Source organism: Petaurus breviceps, unplaced genomic scaffold (assembly GCF_028583685.1).
Source record: "Petaurus breviceps papuanus isolate PSGF00001 unplaced genomic scaffold, PetGlider_PUasm1.0 64, whole genome shotgun sequence".
Lineage (NCBI taxonomy): Eukaryota > Metazoa > Chordata > Mammalia > Diprotodontia > Petauridae > Petaurus > Petaurus breviceps.
Window position 1 is genome coordinate 8275089 of NW_027186428.1, and position 21633 is coordinate 8296721.

Below are 21633 nucleotides of genomic sequence, written 5' to 3' on the forward strand. Positions count from 1 at the left end.
TTGTACCAGAGAAGAAGTCTGAATTTTCTTTTTCTTTTTTTGGATGTATAGAGTACCTTATTGTAAGATTTGGATTGATATTACACAATACTATAAATATATTTTATGCTCTTTTGAGTTTCTGAACTTATTTTGTGTCGTCTTCTGCCCTTTGTGTATCCAATTCCCCCCGCCCCCCCCCCCCCCCCCAAAATTCCCAGTTAATTTTTTATGCTGAGCTGTAATATATCAAAACCATGATGGGGAAAGTGATGTGGAAAAAATAACTGTATTGCTTTGCTTTCGTGAGGACCCATTTGAGATTGTGTAACATAAATTTGTAGTGGATCCTTTCAGATCAGTTTTGTTACTTTCACTAGCGTTTTTCAGCACTATGTGAACAGGAGTATTAGAAGGAAGAGGCATGCATGGTTCAAGTAATTATCAACAGGAGGATAAAAGGGAAAAGAACTCAAATCTAGAGGTTAGTTTAACCTCATTTACCATGGGATTAAGATGGAGAATGGAGGAATTCTGGGGTGTTACCAGTGCTGGTGGCCTGAGAAAAACTGAAGGGTGGAACAATTAGAGGGCATGGTGATGATTAAAAAAAAAAGTGTATAAAAGGAAAGCGAATGATAAAATGTGATCAAATGAGGGAATTTTAGAGTTCATTAACATGGAAGTGGACTCTTTCCTTGTGTGTGATGGAATGATTTTTTTTTTTTGGTCTTGTCAGGGGATTTATAATTCTCACATTGATTGATATAATGTGTAATTATTATTATACTGATATTATTAATAATATTATAACTAACTATCTAGATATTTTAGAATTCCCTTTTTCCCAAGAGGTTCTGACTTGGGAGTCAGAACTGCAGCCAACACACTGCTGCTTAAAGTCATTTGACATGCTCACAATTCCTGTGTTCTATTGCTTATAACCACAAGTGACCTGAACCAGAGACCACAAAACCTATTTCCCTCAAGATGTCCCTGGTTTTGTACCCTGCTAAAGAATCATGAGGCTCAATGACCCCCTAAGACTCTAGGCAATCAACTTACAAACTATTTCCTCTTGGGGTGCTATTTTATGGTTGTTTTGAAGTGTATGTGGGAGAGTTACAGTGATTTCCTACTTGCTCTGCCATCTTGGATCTTGGCTCCTAGAAGTTCAATCCAGATACTATGTCTTTTAAGAAAAGCTCCATTCATTCCAGTGCTTTTGACAGTCATGACTATTCTATTTTCTCAAAAGCTTTTCCTGTGTCTATTGAAATAATCATGTGATTTTTCTTTTTGTTATTGATGTGGACAGTTATGATTATAATTTGCCTAGAAACTGGTCCATATTCCTTACAAAAATCCAACTTAGTAATAATATATGATTTTCTTGTTATTACTGTGGTCTTCTTGCTATTATTTTATTTTACATTTTTTTGCATCAGGAAAATTGGTATATGGTTTTCTTTTTTTTTTTTTTTTTGACTATGTCTGGTTTAGGGATGAAGAACATATAGAAGTAGTTTGATAGGACTCCTTTACCTTCTCCCATCCCTCCCCTACCCCCCAAACCATTTTATATCATATTGCATTTAATTGTTCTTTAAATATGAGTAAAAGTTATTTTCAGATCTGTCTAGTCGTGGAGTTTTTTGCCTTTTGGAGTTAAGTGTTTTAAGATTTATTTTTCTAATAGAGAATTGTTTATATTTTCTATTTCCTGTTCTAGTAATCTAAACAATTGATATTTTTATAAATATTCATCAATTTCATGTGAATTAGTGGTTTTGTAGTAATATAGTTAGGTGAAATAGCCCCTAATAATTGCATTCGTTTCTTCTTGGTTGTGAGTTTATCTTTTTCTTTTTAAAATTAGTTAATTTATTTTTTGTTTCCAAATTCATTTTCACAAGATTTTGAGTTCCACATTTTCTCCCCATCTCTCCCCTCCCCCAATACCAAAATGGCATACATTTTGATAACCCTTTCCCCCAATCTGCCCTCCCTTCTGTCACCCCACCGCCCCATCCCTTCCCCCTTCCCCACTACTATCTTGTAGGGCAAGGTAGATTTCTGTTCCCCATTATCTGTATATCTTATTTCCTAGTTGCATGTAAAAACCATTTTTAACATTTGTTTTTAAAACTTTTGAGTTCTAAATTATCTCCCTTCTTCCCTCCCCACCCACCCTCATTGAAAAGGCAAGCAATTTAGTATAGGTTATACATGTGTAGTTATGCAAAACACTTCCATAATATCCATGTTGTGAAAGTGTAAGTATATTTTCCTCCATCCTGTTCCACTCCCCCTCCCCATTTATTTTCTTCTCTCCTTTGACCCTGTCCCTTTTCAGTGAGTTTATCTTTATAAATCTCGTGCTGATAATTAGATTTTATTCCTTCTGTTTCTTGATTAAATAGTGGCTTGTCTATATGATTTGAAAAATCTTTCCCAAAATTTATTACTTACTTTTAGCATTCATTTAAAAAGAAACCAAAACTTTGAGTTCTCTCTGTCTGGTCAGTTATATATGTGAAATTATTTGGATCATTTCCGTATTGGCCATGTTGGGGGAAAAAAGTGTATCTATGTAATTTTAAAGAATCAGTTTCCTGGTTTTATTCAGGTTTTCTTTTAAACTTTTACCTTTTATTAATGTCTCCGTTTTCAGGATTCTGTTTTGTTGCATTTCTATTTTTTTTGGTTTTATTTAGATATGTATCTAATTCATTTATGTATTCTTTCTCTCTCTTATTGGTGTAAGAGTTTAGAGATAATACATGTTCCTCAATGTACTGCTGTCACCATTCCACAACTTTTGGTAAACTGACTCATTGACATCTTTAATGAAATTATTGTTTCTAAAATTTGTTGTTTAACCTATCCATTTATTAAGATTGAGTTATTTAGTTTCTATTTAATTTTTGCCTTAAAGACCTTTTATCGAATGTAATTTTTACTGCATTATAGTTGGCAAAAAGATGCATTTGGGGGTGGAGCTAAGATGGAGGCATAAAGACAGGGACTCATCTGAGTTCTCCCTCAAACCCCTCCACGTACCTTTAAAAAATAACTAAACAAATTCTCGAGTAGGAGATCCCAGAAAAAGATGGAGTGAAACAAATTTCTAACCTCAGACAACTTGGGAGGTTGACAGGAAAGGTCTTTTTCACCGAGGAAGGGGTGGGGGGGGAAGAAGAGAGGATGGCAGTCCAGCACAGGCAGCACCAGTGCAAACCAGGCCCCACCAAACCACTTGAATTTGCTGGGGCAGCTGAATCACTGGCAGCAGTGGCAGTTCCCAGACCTCTCAGGCCATAGACAGGAAAGACAGCTTAGAAGATCACCAAGAAAGGTTTCTTGCACCTGGGTGAGAGTGGAGCACAGTCCAGTGCAGGGGATGCCAGCACAGCTCAGGCCCCAGCAGACCAGGAGCAGGCCATGGGAAGGCCTGAATCAGGATTGGCATTAGTTGCTCCTAGAGCTGTCAGTCCATAGTCGGTAAGGGGGTCAAACAACTGGTCAGAAAGAGATTATTGGGGTCTTCTTACTAATCCTGAGGCAGGACTTTGTTGCTTTGCCCATACTCAGATCTGAATTGCAGTCCTGGGTGGCAGTCCCAGGGCAAAGAGGAGTACCAGCAAAGCAGAGCTTGTAGCTACAGCATGGGGAGACTCCCCTCACAGTTTAGGACAAAAGAGTGCTTGTGTTTGCTCACAGACCAGAGCACAGACCAGGAGAGTAGTAAACACTTCTCCTTAGATCATCCAACTTGAAAGAACTGAAAACTTACAGGTCTTTAGAAGTATGTCTGAAAGCAGCTATACAAAAGCCCTGAAACTTGGGACAGTGCACCTTCCCACGCTGGATGCAGAGCCCTACTTTAACAAACAGTTAAAAGTCAAGTAATAAACTGGGAAAATGAACAAACAATGGAAAAAAAACACCTCTTGAATATTGAAAGTTACTATGATGACAAGGAAGATGAAAACACACACTCAGAAAAGGACAAAAAATCAAAGCTGTTTACATCCAAAACTTCCAAGAAAAGTATCAGTTGGTCTCAGGCCATGGAAGAGCTCCAAAAGGATTTTGAAAATCAAGTAAGAGAGGTAGAGGAAAAATTAGGAAGAGAAATGAGAGTGATACAAGTAAATCATGAGGGGGCAACTAGGTGGTACAGTAAGAGGAGCGCAGGCCCTGGAGTCGGGAGGACCCAGGATAGGTTCCGGCCTCAGATACTTAACACACACACACCCCCACACACACACAACTGGCAGTGTAATTTTGGGCAAGTTATTTAACCCCAATTTCTTGAAAGAAAATCATGAGAAAAGAGTGAACAATTTGGTAAAGGAGACACAAAAAAAATAGTGATGAAAATAACACCTTAAAAAACGGAGTAGGGGGGCGGCTAGGTGGTGCAATGATTAGAACACTGGCCCTGGAGTGAGGAGGACCTGAGTTCAAATTTGACCTCAGCCACTTAACACTTACTAGCCATGTGACCTTGGGCAAGTCACTTAACCCCAGTGGCCCTGCCCTCCACCCCTCACAGAGCAAAAACAAAACACAAAAACCTTTGTTTTAAATAAAAATTAAAATTGTCCACTTGGAAAAGGTGCAAAAACTAACTGAAGAAAACAGTTTGTTAAAAATTATAATTAGACAAGTTGAGGCTAGTAATTCTATGAGTCATCAAGAATCAGTCAAAAAAAATCTAAAGAATGAAAAAATAGATGAAAATGTAAAATATCTGTTTGGCAAAACAACTGGCCTAGAAAATAGATTTAGGAGAGAGAATCTTAAGAATTATTGATTTACTGGAAAGCCATGGTGAAAAAATGCCTGGACAGTGTCTTCCAAGAAATCATCAAGGAAAACTGCCCCAAGGTCTTAGAACCAGAGGGTAAAATAGCCATCAAAAGAATTCACTGCTCACCTCATGAAAGAGATTCCAAATTAAAAATGCCAAAGAATATTGGAGCCGAATTTTAGAATTATCAGGTCAAGGAGAAAATAGTGCAAGCAGTCAGAAACAAGCAATTAAAATATCATGGAACTACAGTCAGGATCACACAGGAACCTTGCAGCTTCTACATTAAAAGATTGGAGGGATTGGAATATAATATGTGGAAAGGCAAAGGAACTTGGATTGCAGCCAAGGATCAACTACCCATTAAAATTGAGCATATTCTTTCAGGCAAGGAGATGGACATTCCATGAAATAAGGGACTTCCAAACCTTCCTGATGAAAAAAGGCCGGAGCTCAGTGGAAAATTTGATCTTCAAATATAAGACTCAAGAGACGCATAAAAAGGTAAACAGGAAAAAAAAGAAACCTGTTATTCAGTAAGAGCAAACTATTTACATCCATATAAGGGAGGATTATACCATCAATATTGAGAATTGTACAATTATTACGACATTTAAAAGGGATCTACCTATATAGAGGGTGTGGACATAAATTCACTGACGTGTTGATTAAAAAAAACCTAATTAAGGGGAGCAAAAGGATCGTAATGGGAGAAGAGGAAAGGAGGAGACAGAAAAGTGTAAATTACATCACATGAGTCACAAAGAAGTATTATAGTAGAGGAAAAGAAGCGAGGGAGGTGAGCATTGTATGAGTTTTACTCTCATTGGATTAGGTTCAGGGAGGGTATTACATACTTTGTTAAGTATAGAAATCTACCTTGATCTACAGGCAGTAGGAGGGAAAAGGGGAAATAAAAGAGAGGGGTGGTTAGAAGTAGTTAGAAAAAAGTAGTAAGGGGAAAGGATGAAAAAAGGGAGGGGGCGGATAGGGAGAGAATATTAAGGGAGGCAGTGGTCAAAAGCAAAACTTGAGGAGGGGAAGGGAGAAACAACAGCATAAATGAGGAGAAATAGGATGGAGTTAATCATAACTGTGAATGTGAATGAGATGAACTCTCTCATAAAACAGAGACAAATAGCAGACTGGATTAAAAACCATAATCCTCCAATATGATGTTTACAAGAATCACATTTGAAACAGGGATACACACAGGGTAAAGGCAAAAGGCTGCAGCAACAATATGTTATGCTTCAGCTAAGGTAAAAAACAGTGGGGGTAGCAATTGTAATCTCAGACAAAGCAAAAGCAAAAAAAGATCTAATTAGAAGAGATAAGGAAGGAAACTATATCCTGCTAACAGGCACCACTGAAGTAACATTATAACTAAATACGTATGCACCAATCAGTGTAGCATCCAAATTCTTAGAGAAGAAACTAAGAGAGTTACAGGAAGAAATAGACAGCAAAACTACACTAGTGGGGCACCTCAACCTCCCCCTCTCTGAAATTGATAAATCTAACCTCAAAATAAACAAAGTTAAAGAGGTGAATAGTATTTTAGAGAAGGTAGATAGGATAGACCTCTGGAGAAAATTGAATGGGAATAAAAAGGGAATATACCTTCTCAGTGGTATGTGGCACATACACAAAAATTGACCATGTATTAGGGCATAAAAACCTCTCAATCCCATGAAGAAAGGCAGAAATATTAAATGCCTCTTTTTCAGATCATGATGCAATAAAAATTGTACATAATAGATAGAATAGATAGACTAAAAGAATAAAGATAGAATGAAATAGACTAAAGAAAGACTAAAAACTAACTGGAATCCTAAATAATGAGTGGGTCAAACAACAAATCATAGAAACAATCAATAACTTCCTTCAAGAGAATGACAATAATGAGACAGCCTACCAAAACTTATGGGATGCAGCTAAAGAGGTTCTTAGGGGAATTTTTATATCTCTGAATGCTTACATGAATAAAATAGAGAATAAGGAGATCACTGAATTGGACATGCAACTGATAAAGCTATAAAAAAGAACAAATTGAAAATTTCCAATTAAATACCAAATTAGAAATACTGAAAACCAGAGAAGAGATTAATAAAATAGAAATTAAGAAAACTGTTGACCTAATAAGGGCTGGTTTTGTGTAAAAAAACAACAACAAAATAGTGAAATTGATAAACCTTTAGTGGATTTGATAAAGCAAAAAGAAAACCAAATTACCAGTATCAAAAATAAAAAGGGTGAATTCACCTTCAATGAAGGGGAAATTAAAACAATAATTAGGAATTATTTTTGCCTAATTGCCAATAAATTTGACAGTCTTAGTGAAATGGATGAATATTTGCAGAAATATAAATTGCTCACATTAACAGAATAGGAATTAAAATACTTAACCCCAGGGGCGGCTAGGTTGCATAGTGAATAGAGCACCGGCCCAGGAGCCAGCAGGACCTGAGTTCAAATCCAGCCTAGACACTTAACACTTACTAGCTGTGTGACCTTGGGCAAGTCACTTAACCCCAGTTGCCCCTCTTAAAAAAAAAGCAAAAACAGAATACTTAAGTCCATCTCAGAAAAAGAAATTGGACAAGCCATCAATGAACTCCCCAGGAAAAAATCTCCAGGGCAAGCTGGATTTACAGGCAAATTCTATCAGACATTTAAAGGACAATTAATTCCAGTACTTTATAGAGTACATGGGGAAATTGGTGAAGAAAAAGGCCTACTGCATTCTTTTTATGATACAAATATGAGACTGATACCTAAATTGGGAAGAGCCAAAACAGAGAAGGAAAATTACTGACCAATTTCCTTAATGAATATACATGCAAAACTTTTAAATAAAATATTAGGAAAATGATTACATCAACTTATCAGGAGAATAATACACTTTGACCAGGTAGGATTTATTCCAGGAATGTGAAGCTGGTTAAAATAATAGGAAAACTATCAGCATAATTATTTTCTTCAGTGAGTTTTTGAAATTCCTTTTCCATCTCACCAATTTTGCTTTTTAAGGCATTCCTCTCTTCATTGACTTTTTGGGCCTCTTTTGCCACTAGGCACCTGCCTCAGAACCATGAGGAGGATTGCCTCTCCACAGCCTCAAAGTCTTAATAAGCTCTGCCACGGGAGCGCTCCTCACTCCAGGACCACCACCCAAGATTGTGACCCAAATCCAAGCAGGGCAAAGGAAGAGAATCCTGGCACAGTGCCAACAGCGAGAGTCCTGCAAATGCCCTCTGGTGGGCCACTTGGTTCCCCCCACCATCTGTGGGCCTGGAGCTCTGGTAGCACTGGCCAGGGCAGTAGCTGTAGGTGCCTTCCCGGGATAGGTGCTGCACTGCACTCTTCTCACCCAGAATCAACAGGGTTCCCCACTGATTTTTTACCTTTACTTTGGTGTTTATGGGTTGAAAAGTCTGGAAAACACCACAGCTGCCAGTGATTCCCTCTCCTGAAGTTTGCTTAGCCAGTTGGTGCTGCTGGTCTGGGCCAGTGTGGTCCATGCAGGACTGTACTCCACTCCCAGCTTGGTGCCATAGACCTTTTCTGTCAGCCTGCCAGGCTGCCTTCAGCAAAAGATTTGTTTCTCTGTCACTTTGTTCTGTAGCAATTAAATTTGTTTAGTCTTTTTTTTTTATACAGGTATTGGAGGTGGTTGGAGTCAAAGCTCAAGCAAGTTCCTGCTTTTACTCTCCCCCCCCCCCACCAGATTTTAAGCTGTATTATAAAGAAGCTGTCATCAAAACTACTTGGTACTGGCTAAGAAATGGAATAATGTATCAGTGAAATAGATTAGGTACACGAGACACAGTATTCAATGACTATAGTAGTTTTCTGTTTGATAAACCCAAAGACCCCTATTTCTCAGATAAGAACTCACTATTTCACAAAATCTTCTGGGAAAAGTAGATAATAATGTGGCATAAAGTGGTCATAGATCCAATATCTTATAACATATACCAAAATAAAGTCAAAATGGGTTCACAATTTAGATAAGGCTGATACTATAAGCGGTCTGGGAGAGTAAGGAATAGTTCACCTGTCAGATTTATGGAGAAGAGGTTATGGCCAGATGAGATAGCATTATGAAATGCAGTTTCATAATTTTGATTATATTAAATTGAAAAGTTTTTGTCAAAACAAAGTCAGTGCAACCACGATTAGGAAGGAAGCAGAAAATTGGGAAAGAATTTTTACTTCCAGTGTCTCTGATAATGGGCTCATTTCTAAAACATAGAGAACTGAGTCAAATTTATAAGAATACAAGTCATTCCCGAATTAATAAATGGTCAAAGAATATCAACAAGCAGTTTTCAGAGGAAGAAATTAAAGATACCTATAAGCATATGAAAAAATGCTCTAAATCACTATTGATTAGATAAATGTGAATCAGAAGAATTCTTGGGTACTGTATTTCACCTGTCAGTTTGGCTAACATGACAAGAGGAAAATTATCAGTGATGGAGAAAATGTGGGAAAATTGGAACACTAATGCATTATTAGTGGAGTTGTGAACTGATCCAACCATTCTGGGGAGCAATTTGGAAGTATGCCCAAACGGATATAAAAATGTGCATACCCTTTTACTCAGCAATACCATTTCTAGGGCTGTATCCCAAAGAGATCACACAAGTGGGAAAAGGACCTTCATTTACAAAAATGTTTATAGCAGCTCTTTTTGTGGTGGCAAAGAATTGGAAATCAAGGGGATACCCATCAGTTGGGGAATGGAAAAATATGTTGTGGTATATGAATGTAATGGAATACTATTGTGCTATAAGAAATGAGGAGCAGACGGACTTCATTATGTGGAGAGACGTATGTAAACTGATGCTGAGTGAGGGGAGCAGAATCAGGAAGAACATTGTATACAGTTGCAGACGTGTTGTATCTGTGATGACTAACCTTAATAGACTAGGCTCTTGTCAGCAATGCAAGGTTATAAAACAACTCCAAAAGACTCATGGTGGAAAAGGCTATCCAAATCTAGAGAAAGAATTATGGAATCTGAATGCAGATTGAAGCAAACTACTTGGTTTCTCTCTTTATTTTGTTTTGTTTCTTTTTTCTCATGATTCATTCAGTTGGTTATAATTCTTCTTTGCAACTTGACTAATGTTTAATGTGAAGGTTTATGTAGAACCTACATCAGATTGCCTGCCACCTTGGGTGGGGGAGGGGAGAGAAAATTTGGAACTCCAAAACTCGTAGAACTAAATGTTGTAAACTAAAAATAAATAAATTTAAATGAAAAAAAATTTCTAAATCATGATTCATTAGAGAAATGCAAATTAAAACAATCCTTAGGTACTACTTCATAGCTATCCGATTCCTTAATATGAAAGAAAAGGAAAATAAAAGTTGGAGGAAATGTGGCAAAACTGGTATACTAATGCATTTTTGGTGGAGTTGTGAACTGATCCTACCATTCTGGAGAGCAATTTGAAACTATGCCCAAAGGATAATCAGATTGTACATAGGTCTGTATTCTACAGACATCAAAGAAAAAAAAGACCATTATGTGCAAAATTATTTATAGCAGCTTTTTTTCTGGTGGTGAAAAATTGGATATTGAGGGAGATTCCCATCAATTGGGGAATGGTTGAACAAGTTGTAGCATATGCTTGTGAAGGAATATTGTTGTGTTGTAAAATGACAAACAGGATACTTTCAGAAAAACTTGGAAAGACTTATATGAACTGATGCAAAATAAAGTAAGCCAAACCAGAACAACATTCTTCACAGTAAAAGCAATGTTCTATGATGATCAGCGGTGAATGACTTAGCTATTCTCAGCTGTAGAGTGATCTAAGACTCTGAAGGATTTCAGATGAAAAATGCTTTCCACCTCCAGAGAAAAACCTGATGGAATCTGAATGCATATCTAAATATACTTAAAAAAAAATTATTCTTGTTTATTGGTCTGCATTTCCTTTCTCAACATGGTCAGTTTGGAAATATTTTGCATGATTTCATGTATAGTCTATAAAAAAAATCGCTTGCCTTTTCAAGTAGAAGGGAGGAAGGATTTGAGAGAATTTGGAACTCACAGTATTAAAAAAGAAAATTAAAAAGTTTTGTTTACATGTAATTGAAAGAAAAGAAAAAAATTAAATATAAAATAAGTATTTTTCTTTGACAGTTACTGCCTCCTTCACTGTCCTCTGTCTTTATTTCTTCTCCTTTCCTTTAATCCTTTCCCCTCCTACTTCATGCTTGGCAAGATGGGTTTTTATGGGTATTCTCTCCTTGAATCAGTTAAGATGAGAGTGAATTTCTTGTGTTGCCTCCTTATTGCCTTCATTGTTTAAATGTTTCCTTGTATGCCCCATTTATATGACATAATTTTCCTATTCTTCCCCTTCTTTACCGTCTCCCAACACATTCCTCCTCTCTACCCTTCCATTCTTCTTTTGAGATCATGGTATGAATCAAAATTCATTTGCAAGTCATGGCATCACTTTCCTGATGCCATAGTCCTCTTCTAGAATGAAGGACAAACAACCTATGAGTGGTACTGGTTGCCCCACTGGGGGGGACCCAGCTGTCCAATTTCAGTTGGACAACGCAGCTCGTCCTTCCCTCCCCTTCTTCCTCTCCTTCTGTCCACACAGGGTATCATACCCTTATCTGTTGGTGCTCTACCCAAAGGAATGTAGATTTTAAGTGCTGTAAACTAGCAAGATACCTGGGGGTTTCTGGGCTAGATTTCTTTCTTAAGGACCTTTCCTAAACCCAAATCATTGTGGCTCTCATTGATGGGCCAACAATAGGTCTCAGCCCAAGCCCCCACATAGTCACTGTTTGGGCCCTTCTGTCTCAGAATGAATATAGATAGCAATTGTTTCTGCTTTGGCCAGAAGCTCTGAGAGTCCTTCCCTCCCTGATTGGCCATTCTTTGACTCAGTTCTTACCTAGCTGTAATTACTGAGTAGGCATTGCCTGTCATACTGAGATGTGGGATAGACCTTAGCTTAAATAGACCAAAGTCTCCCACTGCATCCTGGGCCATCTCCAGTCCTCCTGATCTATACCTTGTGTTTCACGGATATCAGACAGGAGGCACTAACAGGTTTATTTTTGATCTGGTCAGACAGGCAGACACCTTTGGAGGGGTTAATAATCTTATTTTGTTCTAGTCTATTCTTCTCAAATGGTGACTGATAATGGTAGTACCCAGCTCCTACAACATTTCCTAATAGCCCTTCTCACTGGGGCCAGCAAGAAGGTGGGGCAACTACACTTGCATTTCAATGGGGTCAGTTGAGACAGGCACAGCTTGTGCACTCCCCTGAATCCCCTCAAGTCTTGATGGGAGCCAGTGAAGGCACACACAGATTACCCTATGGGTTCCCCGTGGTTTTCCCCTTTCGTTTTCCCTTGGTTCTCCCCCCTCCCCCACACCCTGTCACTGACCAGTGCCCACTTGCTTTATAGGGCAACAAAAAAGGCATCTTGCCAACATTAAGCCCACAGGTTAACTTTAGCAATATTGTCGTTCTGCACAAGTGTAGCAAATATCAACTATGTCAACCCCATGTGTCATGGAGCAGCTGCAGTAGGACCATAACTATGATTCTAGGAATTACTATCTAGGATCCTTTGGGCTATTCTGGGAGTTGTTATCTAACACCTGGAAGCTAGACATTGCCATGGCCATGAATCCTGAGAAACTGAACTCTAAAAAGGATAACAAAGGATTCTTACATATATCTTGTCAGTGGACCCAGATGCTCTGGAGGAGAAATGAGGCTGGTGATTTTGCATAGCCCTCCCTCCCTTAAATCCAGTTCACTTGCAAGTCATGGCATCACCTTTCTGATGTCATGGAAGAAAGAAGGACAAACAACAATAACAAGTGCGTTCCTCCTCTCCACCCTTCCATTCTTCTTTTGAGGTCATGTAAGCCTAACATAGTCACATATAGGCCTTATGTCTAGTGAGACTCCCTCTATGTATATATCATTTCCCCATTTAAGAAAAGCAAATAGTTTAACCTAGTTTAGTCCCTTATGATTTCTCACTCATGTTTATCGTTTTTAATGCGTCTCTTGACTCTTTTATTGAATGTTAGGTGTTTTATTTCTCCTTATAGTATTTTCATCAGGCATGCTTGAAAGTCCTCTATTTCATTAAATATCTATTTTTCCCCCTATAGGATTATACTTAGGTTTTTAGGTTGTAAGGCTATATCCTTTCCCTTCTGGAATATCATATTCTAAGCTCTCTGGGGTTTGTTGTTGTTGTTTGTTTGTTTTTGGTGGTGGCCATTAAATCTTGTTTGACTCTGCTTATGGCTTCTTAGTACTTGATTCTGCTTTTCTGGTTGCTTTCAGTATTTTTTCCTTGACCCAAACTAGAATTTGGAAATACATTATTTCTAGGAGTTTTTGTGGCAGACTTTCTTTCAGATTTGGCCTGTGGATTCTTTTATTTTCTACTTTTTGCTCTGGTTCTGATATCTGAACAGTTTTCCTTTATGATTTCTTGAAGTATGATTTCTAAGCCCTTTTCCCCCAGTAGCTTTCAAGTAGTCTAACCATTCCTAAATTATTTCTCATCTATTTTTCAGGCCAATTGTTTTTCTCATGAGAGAGTTCTCTGTCTCTCTGTCTGTCTCTCTCTTTCTACCTCTCCCTTTTTTTAAAGTTTGGCACGTTTTCTTGGTTGTGGAAGGAGGTATGCTGGGTGAGCTAGGTAAAAATGATGTTTCTTCTTCCTCCTCCATATTTATTTCACCCTGTCATTAGTTTTAATGAAATTATAGATTGTTTTTAGAATTTGTTCTTACCTAATTTAGAAGGAATTAAGTTATTTCTTATTCCATTAATTTCTAGTCTTTCTTTCAGTAGTCCTTGATAGCTTGTGATTTTCAACTGTACTGTCTTTGATAAAAAAATATAAATTTTTAAAATTGTTTTTAGGTTTTTATGGTGAAATACATGATCAGTTTTTGTGAAGGTGCCATATACAAGTGAAAAACAAATATGTTCCCTTATTTTCATTCAGTATTATCCAGACATCTATTTTCTCTAAGTTTTCTGAAATTTTAGCCATCTCCTTAACTTCTTTCTTGTTTATTTTGTGGTTATATTTCTTATTACAGAATAGACTTTCTTCAGTTTCTGTGAGTCTTAACTTGCCATGCAGGTAAATACCAACAATGAGCTTTTCTATAGCAACAGTGTGGAAGGAGGGGATGTTGCTGCCCTGCAGCTAAAATTTCCAGCCAAGTTTATTGTTCCCCACATCTATGATGTTTCTGACTTTGTAATAAATTGTATTGTTTCCCCCTCTGTGATGTTGCCTTTTAGTTTTTAGATGCTCCTCCTGTTGTCTATAACCTGTCAGCCCTTCCTCAGGGTCTTTTGGCTTACAGAAGAACTCAAGGCCCTTTTATTGCTAATTGCTAGTTACCAGTAAATTGAACACACTTGGGACTTTGTTGCTTTAGTTTACCTTAATTTCATTTGCAACAGGAGCTGATCAGTGGATTCACTTTCTACTTCACCCTCTGGTTATGACATATCTGGACAATTTTCTTTTTTATGATTTTTAAAAATACGATGTCTCAGCTGTTTGTGTCTTCAGCTTTCAGTTAGTACAGTGATTCTCAAATAATCTCTTCTTATTCTATTTTCCAGGTTATTCTTCCTATGAGATATTTCAAATTTTCTTCTATTTTTTCCAACTTTTGTCTTTGTTCAATTATTTCTGTCACATAGTATCATTAGCTTTAATTTGGCAAGCTCTTAATTTTCAAGAACTTATTTTCTTTAGTAAGGTTTTTGTCTTTTTTTCCAAGTTAATTTTTTTTTCATGTCTTTCTTCCACAGCTCTCATTTGAAAAAAAATTATTAGCCTTTTGTAACTCTCCTAGGAAATCTTAATGGGCTTTTGTCCAGTCTGCATTGAGGTTTTTCATATAGATGTATTCCGAATATTGTTTTCCATGTTTGTGTCTTGAACTTCCCTGTCATAACAGCACTTAATGGTTAGATTATTTTTTTTTAAGTTTGCTTATTCTTTCTATCTGCTCCTTGACTTTGGACTTCATGTTAGTATCAGATTCTGTGCACTTCTGGGGAGACAGGGAGGGAGGCATGGCTTGAGCTTCTGTCTCCTTATATCCTTCTGTTCCTTGAACAACTCAGTTTGGCCTCCTGCATATTTCCTGTACTTCCACAGTGGCATGATCCCTGAAGAGGAATGTTCACTGTCCTCCTGGTATGACATCTGTGAGTTCCTGACCCACAGTTGAGTCTTTTGGCGTGTGTGTGTGTGTGTGTGTGTGTGTGTGTGTGTGTGTGTTTCAGTAGACAGCTTCTGGATTTAGTCACTGTTAGCCCATTGGAACCTCAAAGTAATTTGCTCCCATTTTGTCTGGGACTCTGGCTCTGGTTATTCCACTGCTTGCTTATGTCTTGGGTAAAGGATAGAACTTAGTCATTCCTCTGCTCCTGGGATGTTCATTTAGGACTTGTTTAATTATTTTTTTTCTTAGGGTAGTTTAAGCATTTTATTTCACCTTCTATTATTCTGGCCAATTTATAACTTTTTTTTTTTTAATATTCACCCACTTTACTTAAATCTCGATTTTATTGGAATATAATTTGGCAAAATAGCTCTTAATAATTTTATCAATTTCTTTTTCAGTGGTGGTGCATTTTTAATACTGTTAACTTGGGTTTTCTTTTCTTTTTAATCGAAGTAACCAATGGTTTATCAAAGGCTTTTTTTCCACGTTAAATCAGCTTTTATTTTTATTTATTATTTCATTGATTTTCTTTAATTGCAGTTTTGTTAACCTTCACTTTAGAATTTCCATATTGGTGTTTAATTGGCAATCTTTTTAAAAATTATTTTTATTTGCATGCCCAATTCATTGATCTGCTCCTTTTCTTTTTCATTGAAGGACAAACAACAGTTTGTGAGTAGCTATACCTCATGGCGACCCAACTGGCTAGTTCCACTTGGGCAGCGCTGCTATTTTTTCTTCTTATTCCATCCCCTGTTAATGTGGGAAGTCATACCAAATGTACCTCTGGGTGCTCTGTCCAAAGGAATATAAATTTTTATTGGCTACATTTTCCATGGTATCTTGTAGTTTGGGGGTGAGGTTTTTTTTTCCACTATTTATTCTATAATTTTTTAAAAACTGGGACAATTAACACTTTTGTCCCTTGTTTTTATTCATTGTTTCTTGAAATATAGCTCTGGGAAACCAGATTTTGATAAAGCTTGTTGTGGTTCAAATGGAGCTGTAATTCATTTAACTTTTCCTTTAAGAATTTGAATGCTATGTCATTTGGTGCATATATACTTAGTATTGATGTGACTTTATTGTCTGTGGTAACTTTTAGTAAGATGGGGAAAAGTTTATCCCTTTTAATTTTTTTTTTGCTTTTGCTTTCTCTGAGGTAATGATTTTTGTATCTGCTTTTTTTTTTAAGATGAAGCAAAATAGATTCTGCTCCAGGTCCTTTTTTATTTCATGTGTCTTTCTGTTTCATGTATGTTTCTTGTAAAAACATATTCCTGAATTCTGATTTCTGATCCATTCTGTTATCCACTTCTATTTTATGAATGATCCACATTCTCAGTTATGATAACAAAGAAGTGGTAGAAAGGGTAGATTAAGGGAGTCTGGTCAGAAGCACAACAGAATTTTGAGGCAGCAAAGGGGGAAAAAGTGAGAAAGAAAAGGATAAACAGCAGAGAATAAAAAAGAGTATAATGCTTGGTTGGTAATCATAACTGTGACGTAAGTCTGTCAAAATCAGTCCTTGTACAATATGACGGTTATTGTATACTATGTTGTCTTGGTTCTGCTCCCCTCATTCTGCATCAGTTCATTTAAGTTTTTCCAGCTATTTCTGAAGTCTGCCTGCTCATCATTTCTTATAACACAATAGTATTCCATTATATTCATATACCACAACTTCAACTATTCCACACTTGATGGGCATCCCCTCAATTTCCAGTTCTTGGCCACCACAAAAAGAGCTGCAATAAATATTTTTGTGCATGTGGGTCCTTTTCCCAATTTTATGATTTCTTTGGGATACAGCCCTAGAAGTAGTAGAGCTGGGTGTAGGGGTATGCACATTTTCTAGCCCTTAAGATATAGTTCCAAGTTGCTCTCCAGAATGATTGAATTGGTTCACAACTCCAACAACAAAGAAATAGAGTTCCATTTTTCCCAACTCTTCTCCAGCATTTGTAATTTTCCTGTTTTGTCATGTTAGTCAATCTGATAGCTGTGATGTGGTACCTAAAAATTCTTTTGATTTACATTTCTCTAATCAGTAATGATTTAGAACATTTTTTTCATGACTATAGATAGTTTTAATTTCTTTCTCTGAAAACTGCTTACTTATATCTTTTGACCATTTATCAATAGGGGAATGACTTGTATTCTTATAAATTTGACTCAGTTCTCTGTATATTTTAGAAATGACGCCTTTATCAGAGACACTAATTGTAAAAATTCTTTCACAATTTTCTGCTTCCCTCCTAATCTTGGTTGCGATGACTTTGTGTAAAAACTTTTCTATTTAATGTAATCAAATTATCCATTTTGCTTTTCATAATGTTCTCTTACCTATTGTTCGGTCATAAATCCCTCTGTTCTCCATAAATCTCACAGGTAAACTATACCTTGCTCTCCTAATTTGCTTGTATTATCAGCCTTTATACCTAAATTGTGAACCCATTTGGATTCTATTTTTGTATGCAGTGTAAGACATTGGTCTACCCCCAGTTTCTGCCATACTATTTTATAGTTTTTCCCGGCGGTTTTTGTCAAATAGTGAGTTCTTATTCCAGAAGCTGGGGTCTTTGGGTTTATCAAACAGTAGATTACTGTAGTCGTTGACCACTGTTTCTTGTGTACTTAACCTATTTCTCTGATCTACCACTCATTTCTTTGCCACTACCAAGTAATTTAGATAATTGCTACTTTAGAATACAATTTAAAATCTGATATGACTAGGCAACCTTCCCTAGCATTCCGTTTCATTTATTCCTTTGATATTCTGGACCTTTTGTTCTTCCAGATGAATTTTGTTGTTTTTCTAGCTCTATAAAATAAATTTTTGGTAATATGATTAGTATGACACTGAATAAGTAAATTAATTTAGGTAGAATTTTTATTACATTAGCTCAGCCTACCCATGAGCAACTGATGTTTTTCTGATTATTTAGATCTGATTTTATTTGTGTGAAAATTGTTTTGTAACTTTGTGCATATAGTTCCTGAGTTTATTTTGGTAGGTAGACTCCCCAGGATTTTATAATGTCTATAGTCACATTAAATCTAATTTCTCTTTCTATTTCTTGCTTTTGGGCTTTGTTAGTAATTTATATAAGTGCCATTGATTTATGTGGGTTTATTTTATATCCTGCAACTTTGCTAAAATTGTTTATTATTTCAAGTAGTTTTTTTACTTGATTCTCTAGGATTTTCTTAAGTATATCATCATATCATCTGCAAAGAGTGATGGATTAGTTTGATCTTTGCCTATTCTTATTCCTTCAATTTCTTTTTCTTCTCTTATTGCTAAAGCTAATGTTTCTAATACCATAGTGAATAATAGTAGTGACAATGGACATCCTTATTTCACCCTTGATCTTATTGGAAAATACTTCTAGCTTATCCCCATTACATATAATGTTTTCAGGTAGATGCTACTTATCATTTTAAGGAAGGCTCCATTTATTCCTATGCTTGCTCTGGTGGTTTTGTTTGTTTGTTTTTGCTTTTTGGAGGGCAATTGGGATTAAATAACTTGCCCAGGGTCACATGGCTAGTTTTTTGTGTGTGTAAGTGTCTGAGGCCAGATCCAAACTCAGGTCCTCCTGACTCCGGGGCCAGCTCTCTACTCATTGTACCACCTAGCAGCCCCCTTGCTGGTGTTTTTTAATAGGAATGGGTGTTGTATTTTGTATTTTGTCAAAATTTTCTCTCCATCTATTGAGATAATCATTTGATTTCTATTTGCTATGTTATTGATATGATCAGTTATGCTGATAGTTTTCCTAATATTGAACCAGCCTTGAATTCCTTTTATTAATCCTACCTGATTATATAGTATATTATTCTTGTGATAAATAGCTATAATCTTCTTGCTCATATTTTATTTAAAATTTTTGCATCTATGTTCATTAGGTAAGTTGGTCGATAATTTTCTTTCTCTGTTTTGACTCTTCCTGGTTTATCATAAACAGAATTTTGTAGGACTTCTTCACCAGTTTTCCCACAGTCTTTATAGTATTGGAGTTACTTGTTCCTTAAATATTTGATAGAATTCACTTGTAAATCCATGTGGCCCTGGAGATTTTTTTCCTAGGGTGTTCTTTGATGGCTTATTGAATTTCTTTTCCTGAGATGGGGTTATTTAAGTATTTTACTTCCTTTTCTGTTAATATGTGCAATTTATATTTTTGTAAATATTCATCCATTTCACAAAGATTATCAAATTATTGGCATACAGGTGGGCAAAATAGTTCCTAATTATTGTTTTCATTTCCTCTTTGTTAATGAATGAACTTTTCACTTTTGATACTGGTAATCTGGCTTTCTTTCCTTTTTAAACTCTGATTAACCAATGGTTATCTATTTACTGTATTTTTCCCCCTAAAACCTGCTCTTAACTATTTTTTAGTTCAATAGTTTCCTTAATTTCAATTTTATTAATCTCTACTTTGGTTTTCATTATTTCTAATTTGGTATTTAATTGGGGATTTTAAATTTGTTCTTTATATTTTTTAGTTGCGTGCTCAATTCATTGGTCTCTGTTCTCTCTATTTTATTAATGTGAACATTCAGAGAGATATAAAACTTGCCTTAAGAACCTCTTTCTCTGCATCTCATAAGTTTTTGTATGTTATCTCATTATTGTCATTGTCTTGAATGAAGTTATTGATTATTTCTATGATTTTTTTATTTGACCCATTCATTCTCTAGGATTAGAATATTTAGTTTTCAATTAATTTTTATTCTGTCTTTCAACTTTTCTGCATTGGTGTAGCAGCAAGCACCCCAAGCATCCTCAGGGTTTGCTGCCAACACAGGTTCTTGGATCTGCTTTGATACAGGAAAGCAACTCAAAATGGGTTAAAAAGCTTACTTTAATCAGTCAAACATATATCGTTTAGCTCGTTCAGGGGAAAAAGGTCAGCACCCCGAACTTCAAAGTATACAGACAGAATTATCAAGACAGAAACAGATCAAGTAGACAGATTTCAAACTGCTCAACCATTACATCCATACCCAGTCAACATCTGGGTTTCAAAGCTGGGGGGCTCTGGACAACGGCTTCCCATAATCCAGGTCAAATCACAGAACACTTCTCAAAGTGAGCCCCAAAACAAAGCTACACATCAGGGCTTATATAGCCTTCTCCTGGCTCAGAGAATGTAACAACCTTATTGACCCACTGGCCAATCAAGAAGTATCTACTGAAAAACAAGTCTCCCACCCCAGGCTCCAGGTGCACTTTAGCCTAGGGGCAGGGAAGATCTTTAAATTTACATTCCCATTACAATTGGATTGTGTTATTTTTGTCCCCTGTTATGTGATTAATTTTGGTGTAGGTACCATGTACTACTGAGAAAAAAGGTATATTCCTTTCTGTCCCCATTGTTTTCCCTGGAGGTTCTACTATATCTAACTTTTCTTAAATTCTGTTTACCTCCTTAACTTCTTTCTTGTTTATTTTGTGTTTCAATATATCTATTTCAGAGAGGGGGATTTTCAGGTCCCCCATTAGTATTGTTTTGTTGTCTGTTTCTTTCTGTAACCCCCATAACTATTCCTCCAAGAATTTGGATGCTATTCCACTTGGTGCATATATGTTTAGTAATGATATTGTTTTATTGTCTATGGTAACTTTTAGCAAGATGTAGTTTCCTTCCTTATCTCTTTTAATGAAATCTATTTTTACTTTTGCTTTGTCTGAGATTAGGATTGCTACTCCTACTTCAGCTAAAACATAATATATTGTACTGGAGTATTTTACCTTTACCCTGTGTGTATCCCCTTGTTTCAGATGTGTTTCTTGTAAACAACATATTGTAGGATTATGGTTATTCATTCTGTTATCCATTTCTGTTTTATGGAATAGTTCATCCCATTCACATTCACAGTTATGTTTCCTATCTGTGTCTTTCTCTCCATCCTATTTGCCCCCTGTGTATGCTTTTCTTTCTCCTTTCTCCCTTTCCCTCCTCAAAAGAGTTTTGCTTTTGACTATTGACTCCCTCAATCTTCCCTCCCTTCTGTCAGCCTCCTCCCTTTTCTTTCCCTGTTCCCTTACTACTTCTTCCCTTCCTTCTAACCAGTACTTCATTTTTCTTTTCCCTTTCTCCTCCTGCTGCCTGTAGGGCAAGTTAGATTTCTATACCTAACTATCTTATTCTCTCTTTGAACCAAATTCGATGTGATTAAAATTCAAATAATGCTCATTACCCTCTCTTCTTTCCTTCTACTATAATATATTTTTGTGCCTCTTCATGTGATATAATTTACATTTTCCTGCCTCCTTCTTTCCTCTTTCCTTTTACAATCCCTTTGCACTCCTTTATTAGTTTTTTTTTATAATCACATCAGGTAATTTATGCCTATACTCTCTGTCTTTGTATATCTCTTTTAAAAGTTGTAATAAAGATACAATTCTCAAGTGTTACAAGTATAATCTTTCCATGTAGGGATGTAAACAGTTCGTCCTTACTGAACAACATGTTTTTTTTTTTTCCTTTCCTATTTACCTTTTTATGCTTCTCTTGAGTCTTGTATTTGAAGATCAAATTTT

The 21633-nt window shown here is 36.4% G+C and overlaps 1 protein-coding gene across 3 annotated transcripts in view; it reads left to right on the top strand.

The window, feature by feature from the left end:
- The first annotated feature begins 4136 nt into the window (after positions 1–4136).
- The window catches only part of PACS2 (phosphofurin acidic cluster sorting protein 2), a 325422-nt gene continuing 307925 nt past the window's right edge, over positions 4137–21633 (top strand). The window contains exon 1 of one of the 3 annotated variants that reach the window (XM_069103870.1): positions 4137–5302. In XM_069103870.1, coding sequence (XP_068959971.1) covers positions 5039–5302 — 264 coding nt within the window. In that variant the 5' untranslated portion in view covers positions 4137–5038. The remainder of the gene's footprint in view (positions 5303–21633) is intronic. The other 2 variants (XM_069103871.1, XM_069103872.1) reach the window with 2 other exon arrangements.